The sequence below is a fragment of the Myotis daubentonii genome, chromosome 11 (genome assembly GCF_963259705.1).
Source record: "Myotis daubentonii chromosome 11, mMyoDau2.1, whole genome shotgun sequence".
Lineage (NCBI taxonomy): Eukaryota > Metazoa > Chordata > Mammalia > Chiroptera > Vespertilionidae > Myotis > Myotis daubentonii.
This window is the reverse complement of record NC_081850.1, coordinates 71973849-71988227: the sequence shown is the minus strand read 5'-3', so window position 1 is coordinate 71988227 and position 14379 is coordinate 71973849. Positions and strand designations below refer to the sequence as shown.

Sequence of the window (14379 nt, the reverse complement as noted above, 5' to 3'; positions counted from 1 at the left end):
AGATGGATCTGGTGAACATGAAATGTAATAACATGGGTGACTTGCCGTGCAAGAGATGAGTCTAACTCTTGCTTTCTCTGGGCCGGAGGAGAGAAATCGTGTGTAGAGCAGCCCTTGGAAATGGCCGTGTTAGGCATTTCTCTTTAGCCAGCTTTTAGGGCAGCTTTGCTCAATGAGAATTATTCATGAAGGTGATTATTACTCTCTTTGTCACCTGCCACAGAGGAAGTGTGGGTTGTGAATGTGATCAGTAGAAGCCCATACTTATCATCCAAGCATAAAATCCTGGTAAGTATAATAACTATAAAAAATGTGTGGAAAATGACAAAACAGCAGTTTTCCCGTGTTAGGGCTTAAAGGGTCCTTGCGTGCCCTTCTCTGCCTTTCTTTTTCTCCGTTTCTGATGGTCTCCCCTGCCGGGTGGGGCGTTCAGCTGTGCCCATGAGGTACATGCTCAGCTTTCTCATTAAGGAATTCTGTCATCTCTGTCTTGCCCACTTCACAGGGCTGCTGGGAAGATCAGGTTCCACAAATGAACGTGCACCCTAAGTTTGAAGGTCCTGTGTTCATGGCAGCCATGGCGATGGGGAAGGTGGGACAGTGTCTGAAGTGGGTGCTGGGGTTCTAGAGTCACACTGATTCCAATCCGAGTTCTCCCCACCCTTAGGTCTCACTCCTCCTGTGTGGAATGGGGATAGGGGTACCTACCTGGCAGGTTATTGTGAAGATCACATGACATAAAAAAGCTTTGAGTTGCAAGCTTGAGAAAGAGCTCAATAAATGGTTGCTATTTTTCTTAAATCTCTCACTGTCTTGTATATGGTAGGTGCCCAATGTATGTGTTTGTTGATGTAGTAGGCCATTAACAGTTTATGTTTATTCAGTCTACATCAGACCTCAGTCACTCCAGCACTGTGGGGTATATTTATGTGAATAAAGTCAAATCTTTCTTTTTGTTTTTAATGCTCTTATGTCAGGCCAAACCTTATTTTTTTTTTTTAAAAATTTTTTTATTGATTTCAAAGAGGTAGGGAGAGGGAGAGAGAGATAGAAACATCAATGATGAAAGAGAATCATTGATTGGTTACCTCCTGCACACCCCACACAGGGGGATCGTGCCCACAACCTGGGCATGTGCCCTGACCGGGAATGGAACCGTGACCTCCTGGTTCGTAGGTCGTGGCTCAACCACTGAGCCACGCTAGCTAGGCAGATTTCTTTGTATATATCCTACTTGGGGTTCATAGCACATCTTAAATCTGTGACACAATATCTTTGTCAAAGCTTCTACCCTCTTCTCTCGCATATGCGTGTTAAGACCTTTTCACTGTATCTTCCAAGACTGTGTTTTCCCTTCTTTTGGTTCCTCATGGTTCAGCCTATATTTTCTACTCTTGCCCTCCTTCGTGTTTTGTTGTTAATCCTTTCAAATTATTTCTTAGTTTCAGCTATTGTGGTACTTAATCCTAATTTTCTAATTGACTTCAAAAAATTGTTTACAGTTCTCAGCTGAATTATCTGTCTTCACTGGTTTTCTTCAAGATTTTAAAGTCCACGTCCGCTATCTCTGGGATCTGGTTCCTCTGTAGATCTGATTCTGTTGCTTTTTGTTCAGTGGATGTTATCTTCTGGTGTTCCTGGTAATTTTTGATTGAATGCTAGATTTTTTTTTTTAATGAAGAGTTATGCAAGACTCTGGATATTCCTTCCCAGAGGAATTACTTTGCTTCTGAGGAAAGTGGGGTTGGGAAAGATTTGACTCTGGGTTTTAGTCCTGTGAGACCTGGTCTGTTTCTGGTTAGCCCCTTCAGGGATTTTAACAGAAAAAAAAAAAAACCTTTTTAAAACCAGGACTCCTTCTCCAAGGTGAGCCCTCAACCTCCAATTTTTGTTATTCCAGGCTGTGAATCTGCAACCCCAGGCATGTGTCCTGACAGGGGGATAGAACCATGACCTCCTGATTTATAGGTCAACACTCAACCACTGAGCCACGCCGGTTGGAACAAAGATTTAAAGGGATCAGTTCTAGTTTTTGAAAAGCAGGCAATGAGCGACACATTTGGAGCCCAGAGAACAACTAAATGGCATTCTATCATCATTGTGAAGGGCAGCCTAACTGGTTGGTTAAAAGTATAGCTTCTGAAGTCAGGCTTCCTGGGTTCAAGTCTCAGCTCTGCCATTTACTATTATAACCTTAAGAGACTTCTTTTTTAAAAATATTTTTTATTAATTTTTTATAGAGAGGAAGGGAGAGGAATAGAGAGTTAGAAACATCGATGAGAGAGAAACATAAATCAGCTGCCTGCTACACACCCCCTACTGGGGATGTGCCCGCAACCCAGGTACATGCCCTTGACCGGAATCGAACCTGGGAACTTTTGAGTCCGCAGGTCGATGCTCTATCCACTGAGCCAAACCGGTGAGGGCGTAAGAGACTTTCTAAGCTCTCTGACTCAGTTTCCTAATTTGTAGAATCAGGGTAGTAATAGTACTAACACTGTTGGGTTATTATAGTAAGTTGATCTTTATAAAGCTCTTAAAAGAATAAGCAATATACCAGGCTTTATGCATTGCTATTATTACTCACACTCCTTCCTTAAAATTGCAGCATCTTTTAAAATTCCTCTCTTTTCTGAGGTGGGGGCAGGCCCAGGGAGTGCTAATTTGATGAGTTGTCCTCTTAACTCACCATGTTCACATTGCAAGAGTCAGAAATCTGGCCATGTTATTTTGTGGCTTAAAACTCATCTGTGGCTCCCCAGTACCTTCAGAATAGAGTCAGCTCCCTTTCCCTGGATAGCAGGCTCTCACTGCGCCGCCCCTCACATCCCACCACACTCTGGCTCAGGTTTTCATTTCAGTCATTCCGCACATTGAAGTTCACTGTTCTCATACCCCGCCCCCCCCCCAGGCTGTGCATTCTGTTTCCCAACTTGGCTTGTTTTGTTCCCTCCTTCTGGGGTATGATTCACCCTCCTCTTCAGTTGGCCGATTCCCTTTTCAACCTTCAGGAAACTCAAGCACCATCTCTTCCAGAAAGCCTTCCCTGGATCCCCGAGTTAGTTGCAAAATGCTCCCCCTCAGCGTTTTGCTCTCCGAGTTGTTCCATGACGATGAAGTGATCTGCTTCTGTGCCTGGCGCCCTGGCTAAAATGGAAGGCATTCGGGATCCCCTGCATGTTACTCATGTTTGCATGCTCTGTGCGGTAGCAGATAGCTCCGTGCAACTGCACTATCACTCTAGGGCTGCTAGTTGCACTTGCACAACCTGCCCACTGCTCCCTGTGGTCCTGAGCACCAAATGGAGTCACACAGCAGGTGAGCAGAATTGTGCCCGCAAGATCTAGTCATGTATTACAGGATCCATGGATGGCCGCCCGTTACACTAGCTGGCCTCTCCTAGACGCGTCCTTGCTAGGTGGGTTGGGAGCGACTGAAATGTTTTAGAATGATAAAGCCACATTTCTTTTTAAGGCACTAGGTCAGTTTGAAATGAATAAAACTAAAAAAAAAAAAAAAAAAAAAAAAAAAGACCGTACCCTTTTATGTAATGATGTTTACTTTGAATTTATATTAGTTCACACAAACACTCCATCCATGCTTTTGTTCCGGCCCTCCGGTCCAGTTTAAGAACCCATTGTGGCCCTCGAGTCAAAAAGTTTGCCCACCCCTGCACTAGGTTCTAATTGCTCCACATGCAAGGGAATCGCTGAAGTAGGGCTGGGGGAGGGGAAAAGAGGGACACAGTCCTATGATGCAACCAAGGACTTTAATTGGAGGCAGCTCCTCCAGCAGTGGCTTTCTCAGGAGCTGAAGTGACTTGCTGGCGGCACAGGGGTGGCTCCGACATCTTCTCCTCCTCGGGGGAGTTTCTGAATCAGTCTTCATGGTCCCTGTGCGCCTCCCTTTTCCTCCTGGAGTCACTCCCGCAGCTGTGACCTGCTTGGGGCTGCTTCCTGACTAGAACCCTCAGGGTCTCCCGATAGTGCATGCCCTCATCATCGTGTTGTTGGGGTGGGGGCACCTCTTTTGACCACCATTTCTGCCAGAACTTGCGTTTAGATCTGAAAGTGAAGGACAAGGCTTTGAATCACACATGAATAAACAATCGTGGTCATATCGCATTTGGGGATCGCTCATAACATGGCTTAATACAATTCTGCTTGCTTGAGCTAAGAATAATCCCAAACGGGGTTAAATAGTTGAGTTTACTTGTCACATCAGCATAGCCTAGCTGGTCCTGACTACTACACATACACAGTTTCCATTTGTTAAGTACCGTCGTGTGGGGCCGTATTCTAGGCACTTATCTATGTTGCCCCATTTCATCCTCCCAACAGTCCGAAAAGTAGACGGTGTGTTATCATCTTCATTTTACAGAGGAAGATGCTGAAGCTCAGAGAGATGCACTGACATGCTCCAGCTCAGTAGGTGGCTGAGGCAGAACTCAAGCAGGTACGTCACATGAAAACCAGTGATCTTTAATATCTAATAAATATAGTCTTTAAGATGTATCTTAACAGGTTTAGGTAATTACTCCCTTCCTACACCCCCAAAAGGCTGAAAGAAATCTGAGGGTGTTCCAGCAAAAGGTGGCTGGGGAGGCTCAGGTGTTCTTGCCAACTACCTCACAGCCACGTCTGGAACCTACCAAAGGCCCGTGGATGATTCTGTTGGTTCATTTCTGCATTGTTAGGAGGCTCCTTGCTGGCCTCGCAGCAACAACAGAAGAACTTTGACCCCATGTTTTGGTGGGCTGTGGGGAGAGGAAAGGGTACTGGGGTGGGGCTGGCTCTGCAGCCCCAATCCCAGAAGCCCATTGTTAGTTCAGCGGTGTGTCATACTGGGCCAGCCTTTCCCAAGGTATCACCCCTCCCTCCCAGACCTCCTGAGATCCCTGTGGTCAGCAGGCCCAGGCTCACCTGCAGGGGCCTACCTCTGTCCAGTCCTTCCTCCTCTTACCCAAGAAAGGGCTCAGAGCCTCTACTCTGATGGTCTACCTGCAGAGGCATCCTGTTGAGTCAGCAGACCTGGAGGTCTGAAACAGTTCTCTGGGCAGGGCTGTTTCCTGAGTGAACGTGAGACTGGAAAACGCCAGCAGAGCCCAGCACACGCATGCTGCAGCGCCCATGGAGAAGCCCGTGTTTAGAAGTCAGATTTACCTTCTGCTTTCTAGTGTCTGCTCTTGGGCTGATTCTGTAATCTCTTTGAGCCTCGCTTTCCTATCTGGAAAACAGGAATAGTGGTACCCACCTTGGAACAAATGGTTAACTGTACGTGAAGGGACCACAGTGATGGCAGGTGCACCTAGGTCAGTGATGGTGAACCTATGACACACGTGTCAGAGGTGACACGTGAACTCATTTTTTGGTTGATTTTTCTTTGTTAAATGGCATTTAAATATATAAAATAAATATCAAAAATATAAACCTTTGTTTCACTATGGTTGCAAATACCAAAAAATTTCTATATGTGACACGGCACTAGAGTTAAGTTAGGGTTTTTCAAAATGCTGACACGCTGAGCTCAAAAGGTTCGCCATCATTGACCTAGGTGCTGGTTCAGTGCTCACCCTCTTTGCCTTCGCTTTCCTGGGTTTAGCTATTTGCTCCCATCTATTCCAGCCGGGCTCTGATCCCATGGGAGCGTGACGCTGCGGCTCAGTCGTGCCAGTGGAAAGCCTGGCTCTGCACTCACTCCCTGTGTGGCTTCGGGTTAGTCCATGCCTGTGTCAGGGCCTAGGCTCCCATTTTGAACAGGTGGTGGGTGGACCTCATCATCTCTCCAAAGATTCAGCTCTTACGATCCACGTCCAAAGGTTGTACATCCTTAACTCATTTCCAAACTCCTTTCTCTCTTCCGGGCCCCTCGCCATCGCCTGCTCTCATTCCTGTCTCCCATGGCCAAGTTCGCAGTCTAACACTGCCTTCCCCCACCCCTCCCTGCTGTCTCCTCCCACCCTCCAGCCCCTCCATTCTGGCTGCCTTTGCATGGGCTCCACCTTCGGCCTGGAGTGCTCTTCCCCAGAGGTCCGACTCAGTCCCTCCCTTCAAACCTTGCTTAAAGGTCACCTTTCCTAGAGAGGCCTCTGGCCTGTTCACCCTATTTAATTCACCCTATTTAGACCTTCCTTCCCTCAGAACTCCCTCTTCCTTCCCCACCTCATTATTCTCCAAAGCCTTTGTCATGTTTGGGAATGAGACGTTTGCTCAGCATGTGTTTTTTTGGGGACCTACTGGTGGCAGCACCGTGTAAAGGAGATGGCAGTGAATATGGGGGAGAGATTCTCGCTCTCAAGGAGGCAGGGATGGGTCCAGTGAATTGCTGGACCCCAGCACTGAGCACAGGGCTTGGCACAGAGGAGGTGCCCTCGCAATATCGTGTGAACAGACACATGAGCCTTCTCCTGTGGAGAACAATATGCCCAATGTTATCCCCATCCTCCCTTCTACTAACAGGGGTTTTACTCCCTGCTCACAGATGGATAGAAACATCCTGATTCTGGACTTATCTCATTTTCCCAGTGACTTCAGTCTTAGAAAATACAGAAGAAAAACAGCCAAGGTGTCAAGGACAGTGGCATTCGTTGAGCATCTTGGACAGGTCCTTAGGCATCTATCAGCTCTTGTAACTTTCAATGTCATTCTACAAGGCAGGACTTTGCCTCATTTTGCAGGTGTTGGAACTGAACTTTCCCAGGTCTCACAGCCGAGAGCAGCAGTGGGATTTTAGCGTAGTATTGTCTGGTGCCAGAGCCTGTGCTGTCTATGGCCTCACCCTACAGTCAACTCCAGAGGAAGAGATGCTCAGAACCACCTTCGCAGAAGGTTGGTGGCCGCTGGTTTTCAAATGGAAAGGTTCCTCCTGAAGCTTGGCAGAGCAATGAAGAACACGTTAAAATTTTTTAAATTGATTTCAGAGAGTCCTAACCGGTTTGGCTCAGTGGATAGAGCGTCGGCCTGTGGACTGAAGGGTCCCAGGTTCGATTCCGGTTAAGGGCATGTACCTTGGTTGCAGGCACATCCCCAGTAGGGGGTGTGCAGGAGGCAGCTGATCAATGTTTCTCTCTCATCGATGTTTCTGACTCTATCCCTCTCCCTTCCTCTCTGTAAAAACCAATAAAATATATTTAAAAAAATTGATTTCAGAGAGAAAGGGAGAGGGAGAGAGATAGAAACATCAATGATTAGAATCATTGATTGGCTGCACACCCCCTACCGGGGATTGAGCCCACAATCTGGGCACGTGCCCATGAGTTGGCACTGAACCGTGAACTCCTGGTTCATAGGTCAACACTCAACCATCGAACAACACCGGCCAGGCCATACAATTTTTTTACTTAAATGGAGGTGGGCTATACTAGTCATTCTTGCTGGACCATGCTGTGTAATTTAGAGCAGTTTAATCTCCTCGGACCTCAGTCTTCACTGTAAAATGGGGTTGGTAAAACCTACCCCAGTACATTTCTGTGAGGCGTGGGTGACAAAGATGTCTGGCACATAGCAAGTGCTCAGTAATGCGAACGATGGTGATGCAGGAGAGGTGCTGGCTGGGCTGGTGGGGTGTAGTGTTTCTTGCACTGCCAGTGCCCTCCTCTAGGTGGAAGCAGGAGCCAAAGAAAAGGTTGTCCCCTGTGGGCTCTGAACTTCAGGTCTCCGGTGACCCCAGAGGAAGAATAGGTCAGCAGGAAGGCTTCTTGTGGAGCTGAGGAGCCCATGGGGGTCATTTGGCACAGGTATGGAGACTGGGACCCAGAGAGAGAAACCGTGGGGTCAAGGTGAGGGAGAGTTACCTAACTTTGGAGCCAAGAGAAAAGGTGTCCAGGAGTGATGGAGACAGTGTCTCTTTAGAACCTGGCCGCCTCTCCCCCTCCCTCCCCCCTGGCCACCCCCGTTCCCCCCTCCCCCCGGTCTTAGGTCTAACCTCCGAGCCTCACTCATCTGGAGCAGAGAGGGGCTTTCTGTGATGTCACAGAGCCTGGGAAGGGGCACTGAAATTAAGAGAGTTTTCTGTTAAATTAAGAAGAAATAGAGAAATTCATCAAAAAACCACACTCCAAAGGCAACAGGCCCAGATGGTTTTACAGGGGAATTTGACCAAACTTTCAAAGACCAGATAGTTCCAATGCTACATAATTTGTTCTAGAGCATATACAACAAAAGAAAGCTCCCAAGATTTTTAATGAAATGCATTTTTTATGAAGCAAGTATATAATATTGATAACTAAGTCTGCTAAAGACAATGAAAAAAAATTACAGTGATATCACCTATTGATAACAAAACTATTAAGTATTAGTGAACTGAATCAGTCTTCATATTATCAAAATAATACATTATGATCAGGTGGACTTTATTTGTGGAATAGAAAGTTGGTTAAATATGAGAGATTTTCCCCATAGATGCTAGAACAAAGAAAAAAAAGGAAATCGATGGATATTCTCTTAATATGATATCTATCTCTGTCTCAATCTCTGGACAAACAGAGGTACTTCTTATAAAATACAGAAAAAGCACAGATATCCACTATCTCCACTATTTAACATTGTACTAGTGGTATTAGCCATCGTAATTAGACAAGATAGATTAGAGATGTAAGAATTAGAAACGGAAGAAGCTATAGATGGTATAGAAATATTCCTGGTAAGCCTTAAGGGAGTCAATGATAAAATGAGCCCAAACAATAACAATTCAGAAGGGAAGCAAGACATAAAATAACAGATAACTCAATAGTGTTTGTACCCTCAAACAATAACTAGTTACAGTAATAATGACAGAAGAAAAACCCAATTACAATGGCAACAGAAAAAATAAAGTACTTAGAAAAAAATTTAATATGAATTTTGCAAAACGTAAATTAATATTTAAAAAGAGCCACGAAAAGTGAAAAAAAAAAAGGGTTTGAACAAAGGAAAAGCCATTTGTAGATGGCAGGAATCACCACCACCGAGGTGCCAGGTTAAAGGAGAATAAGGAGCTGTGACTACCACATGCAGCCGATGGTCTTGGATTAGATCCTGGACTGGGCAAAAAAAGTAGCTATAAGACATGTTGGGGACAATAGGTGACATTTGAATAGTATTGTATCAACGTTGAATTTCTTTTTTTCTTGTTAATCCTCACCCGAGGATATCTTTTCCATTGACTTTTAGAGAGAGTGGAAGGGATGTGTGTGTGTGGGGGCAACATTGATTGAAGTGAGAGAAATCGATTGGTTGCCTCTGGACAGGTGCCCAAACCATTGTTGAATTTCTTGTTTTTGCTAATTGTCCTGTGGTTATATAAGAATGTCTGTATTCTTGGGAAATACACACTGAAGAATTTAGGGGTAAAGGGATATGCTATGCACAACTCACTCAAATGGTTTAGAATAAAGTTCCAAGGAAAGAGAGAAAAGAAATGGTGAAGCAAGCAGAGGAGAGGTAACCATTGGGCAAATCCGGGTAAAAGATGAATAGGAGTCCCCTGTACCATTCTTGCAACTTTTCTGTAAGTTTGATATGATCTCAAAATGAAAAAAAAGGCTATCCAAAGAGTTAAAAAATTTTGTTTCAGGTTAGCTAGATGTTGTGTTAGCGTATTTCAAAAACGGTAAGACGTTTGGAAGACATTCTCCGGGGTAAGGGGGAGGGAAAAAGAGAGACACAGTCCTGCGATGTGACCAAGGACTTTAATTGGAGGCAGCTCCTCCCCACCCCCCAGTGGCTTTCTCAGGAGCTTGAGTGACTGGCTGGCTCATAGGGATGGCTCCGACATCTTCTCCTCCAGTGGGGAGTTTCTGAATCAGTCTTCATGGCCCCTGTGCGCCTCCCTCTTCCTCCTGGAGACACTCCCGCAGTGGTGCTGCCTCGGAGACCTGCGTGGGGTCCCCACCTAGAATCTTCAGGGTCTCCCAATGAGGCACGGCTGGAATGGCCACTGATTCTGCGCGTAGCGGTCTAGGTTTCTCTTTTGAAAACCTCTTTGGGGAACATCTGTATTCATAGATGAAAGAAGAAAGGAAAACATGCTGATGAAGCCTTTACTTTGGGCCTGGCTGGATGGCCCCTTCTCCCCCCCCACCCCCCAAACGCTCTTTGTCTGATTCTGGAATCATGTCTGAGCCAGGAAGACTGCATCCAGGGACTCCGAAGTTACTTGTGAGAGGGACAAGGCCCACCCCCTGGGCAGTCCTGGTTCTGCACTGTACTCCGTGGGTGCATTCAGTGACCGCACGGGGCCTGGCTAAGTGCAGGGTCCTGGAAAGTGGGCCCATCCTGGTTCTGACATGATGCCACGCCCTGGTGGGCTTTTGGAAAGTTCTCTCCCTATACAATGAGATGCGGGTTTTTTAACTGGGTTCCATGGAGCCCTCTGGGGAGTGCGGAGGGGAGAAGGCAGGGGAGGGCTAGCTAGTGAGGCTCCTGGCCCCCCACCTCCTTTCAAGTAAAGCGGGTCCCCCTTTGATCTTCTATAGAAATTGCCCTTTGTGTGAGCTTTTGTTGGCAAGGAGGGTTTAGCTCTTAGGAAAATTCTGGAATGCCTGGACTGCTTGGTTCTTAGCTCAACAGCCGGCCTCATAGGGAGGCTGTGAGCTACATGAGCTCACAGAGTTGGTGCCTACCAATGTGGCTGTGTTTCTTCTTCCTGGACTGTGCCCACTGTCCGGACCAGGCTTCTGTCCTTCCACGGCCCAGAGACCTTTCACCCCCACTGAGGTCAGGACTACGCTCACTTCCTAAGCATTTCCTGGCACTGTTGACTTACCGTGCACCTTGGGTGCGTTTGGGGGAACAAAACTGATATGGGCCCTGGCTTCCTGGAACTAACTGACTGGTGCCCGAAGCAGAGTTAAGCAATCACACAAAATACACATAGATGACAGTGCCACAGGGCTTCAAAGAGGAGGATGGGTGTGTGTGCTTTCCTCCTAGACCTTTGTAATGAAGGCTGTCATTACAAACTTCCCCCTCACTCTCTTCCCGTGTGCACGCAGCCTTGCAAGCTGTGTGTCCTCCAAGATCTTCTCTGGGTAATTCCTTGCTTGGAATAGCATGCAAGCAGGTCTTACCCCCTTGGCCACTTTCCAGCATGTTCCAGAATATGACTACAGAGCCCTGATGGGAGTGATCCTGCTCCTTCTGTGACCTCACTTAGCTCAAATATCAGTGGTGTTTGGTCACCAGGACAAGGCCCCCCTTGCCCAGGAGTTCCTGGCCAGTGTTAGATCCCAATTTGCAACTCACCATCAAAATCACTGCTGCTAGACCAGGAGTCCTTTTCTGACTGCATCAGGGGTTGTCCCAAAGGCAAGCCTGAGGCTGTACTGGTGTACTTACTAGAAGAGTTCTGTTGGTCAAGCTCATTCGCCTGCAAACCTGGCAATGAAAATTGCATGTGGTCATGTGGGGAGGCACAGAGGAGATGCCGGAGGGGAAGGCATTCGGCCCGCGCCGAAGCAGTGGGCCATCGCTGGTTATTTATGGGACGGGGAGCACCCCAATCTACCTACCTCCTCTAGTCTCCCGAGTTCCCCCATCGTATGCAGGTGCTGGATTTAAGATGTGTATTCTTTTTAAAACATAAAGTTTACTTTTTTCCTGTTTATAAATGTAATTGCATATCCATCATAGAAAAGCTAGGAAATATTGAAGACGGTGAAATAGGAAAAAAGTGCCCTGAACACCCTTCCCCTCAGATATGATCACAGTTCCAGTCTTTTCCTATGCATGTCTTTACAGTCCACCACTTCTTGTACAGTACGAATGCATTTTACTTTACACATTAGATCATAAACATTTTCTCACGTCACTCAAATTTCAGAAGTAATGGTTGCATAATATTCTATTTTAGCCGAAACCGGTTTGGCTCAGTGGATAGAGTGTCGGCCTGTGGACTGAAGGGTCCCAGGTTCGATTCTGGTCAAGGGCATGTACCTTGGTTGCGGGCACATCCCCAGTAGGAGATGTGTGGGAGGCAGCTGATCGATGTTTCTCTCTCATCGATGTTTCTAACTATCTCTCTCCCTTCCTCTCTGTAAAAAAATCAATAAAATATATTTAAAAAAATTCTATTTTAGGGATAGTTCAAGGTTTATTTAACCAATGTTCTACTGTTGGGTGTTTATACTGTACATAAATACTATTGTGCAGTAGCTGGTTTGGCTCAGGGGATAGAGCAATGGCCCAAGGACTGAAGGGCCCTGGGTTCGATTCCGGTCAAGGGCATGTACTTCAGTTGCAGGCTTGATCCCCAGTCCTGGTCGGGGCCTCTCTCACATCTATGCGTCTGTCTGTCTCTCCCCCTCCCTTCCATTCTCTCTAAAAATCAATGGAAAGATATCCTCAGGTGAGGATTAACAAAAACAATAAAAAATACTGTTGTGATGAACATTTTTGCATATAAGGCTTTGTTTTTATATGCTCCTAGATTCCTGAAAGTATACCACAGAGTTTTGTCAACAGACTGAGCTGTGTTCTGTGATAGAATAAATGGTTCCGTCAGATATGAGCTGCATTTCTTGAGCAAATTGCTTCACCCCCCTCCACCTGTTCCCAGATCTGCAGAGTGAGACATCCATTTTGGATAATAATGTCCATTTCTCGGAGGAATTGTAGGGATCAGATAATAGTACTTTACTAGTGTGTAAGCTCTGAAAAGTAGAGGAGGCATTTTATCTCAGCTAGGATTCTAGGGCCCAGACAGTGTCTTGTGTGTGATAGGGTCTCTGTAATGATCACTATTATTATCTTGGAAAAAGGGTTGACATTTTAAAGCTGCTTGGTTTTTACTGTGAAACCACTTCCAGGGGAACTATTTTAAAGACCACAGTACTGATTTCTGGGAAAACATACCATGTGAATTTTCCCTGGCCATTGAACTCTCTCTCTTGGCATGACTGCCAGATGCCAAGTCCCACACTGCCTACCACGTGCCCGTCAGTCCTAGCTTTGCCTGAGCTTGACAGTAAACCTTCCTTTTGTTTTGGTTTTTCCTTTTCCGTCTGAAATTGGTGATTTTGACCCCCCAGTCTTGTCCACTATGACCTTCATTCGCCCTGGATCATCAAGAAGGTCGTCATTATAAACTTCCTCCTCACTCACTTCCCTTGTACACGCTGCCTTGGAAGCTACGTGTCCCGGAAGCCCTGGCTGAAGACATTACATAAACAAGAAACACACTTTCATTTTGTAAACCATTGAGATTTCAAGACTTATTTGTTTTAACAGCAGAGCCTATCCTATCCTGGCCAAGATCCATATAGAGTTTCCATTTGTTGATGTTGGTTGAGTGGCTACTTTGTGCAGTCCCTGTGCCAGGTGCTTAAGTATATCACCTCATTTAACCCTCCCAGCGATCCTGGAAAGTAGTAACCCGTCATGAATGTGCTCATTTTGCAGGAAAGGACACTGATACTGAGAGTGAGAGGTCAGGTGACTTGCCCAATTCTGTGGCAGAGCTGGTTAGAACTAGTCAGATCCCGAAGGGCAGGGATCGTAACCAATTTTTTTACCTTTAAGAAAGCATTTTCTAAAACTAGAATGTACATTCAGATTTACCCAGAGGCCATGTTAAAATGCAGGGTCTGATTCAGTAGGTGTGGACTGGAGTCTGAAAGTACAGTTCTAACAAGCTCCCAGGTGATGCTGATATTGCTGGTCCGCAGATCTAAGCATCAAAATTTTAAGCTCTATTGTGCATTGGTTTGGGTACATGGCCACCCAACTCCCACCTTATCTTCGGTAGAAATTATCCCTCAGAAGCTGAAAGAAATCCAAGGGTATCTCAGCAGGAGGGGGATACGCAAAACGAGGTCCTGAGAGGCCTGCACCTGGTCTGGTACCTACCACGTTGCTGCTCTTGGATTTGACTGGGGATTGAGGAGTCGTCTGTGGAAGAGTCGTCATCGGAGTCTTGGCAGCATGAACAGAAGATCCTGGAGGCCAGGTTTCGGGAGGATGCTGCCGGAGGACAAAAAATGAGGGGAGGGCCGTGTTGTGGTATCTGAATGCCAGGTGCCCACTGGGAATTGTTTGTGATTGAAGGTCCTCTTGGGTCAGTCTCTCCCAAAGTATAATAGTCTTCCCCTCTCTGACACCTTCTGTAGTTCCCCATGGCTGGCAGCCCCAGACCTGTCTGCTTAGGTTGCCCGCTCTTAAGGCATTCTCCCAATTCTTACACATTTTTCTTACCCATGGAGAGGAGTCAAAGCCTCTACGGTCCCAGCGTTGTCTGCAGGGCCAGTGTGTTGAATCAGTCGATGTTGAATTTGAGCCCAGTTCCCTGAGCAGGGCTGTTTCCTAAATAAACATAAGACCGAGGCTGAAAAATGCGAGTCCTTTGCCTGTGCCTACAGTCCAGAGAGGACCCCGCTCTGGCAAACTCGCGGCTCATGCAGAGATG

General features: G+C 46.4%; 1 protein-coding gene across 1 annotated transcript; it reads right to left on the bottom strand.

Moving 5' to 3' along the window:
• Positions 1–9879: 9879 nt before the first annotated feature.
• Positions 9880–14172, bottom strand: TEX48 (testis expressed 48). The gene is made up of 4 exons (XM_059656233.1): positions 14169–14172; positions 13824–13937; positions 11223–11354; positions 9880–9971 (listed from the first exon to the last, which is right to left on the bottom strand). Exons 1-4 carry the CDS (start codon positions 14170–14172, stop codon positions 9880–9882), a joined length of 342 nt encoding a protein of 113 aa, XP_059512216.1.
• Between the last annotated feature and the right edge of the window lie 207 nt (positions 14173–14379).

Coding starts and splice junctions, on each gene's coding strand:
- TEX48 (XM_059656233.1), bottom strand. Junction 11,355..13,823: donor AATCCAAGAGCAGCAACGTG/GTAGGTACCAGA, acceptor TTTCATTGCCAG/GTTTGCAGGCGAATGAGCTT. Junction 9,972..11,222: donor TAGCAGCAGTGATTTTGATG/GTGAGTTGCAAA, acceptor CTATGAATACAG/ATGTTCCCCAAAGAGGTTTT.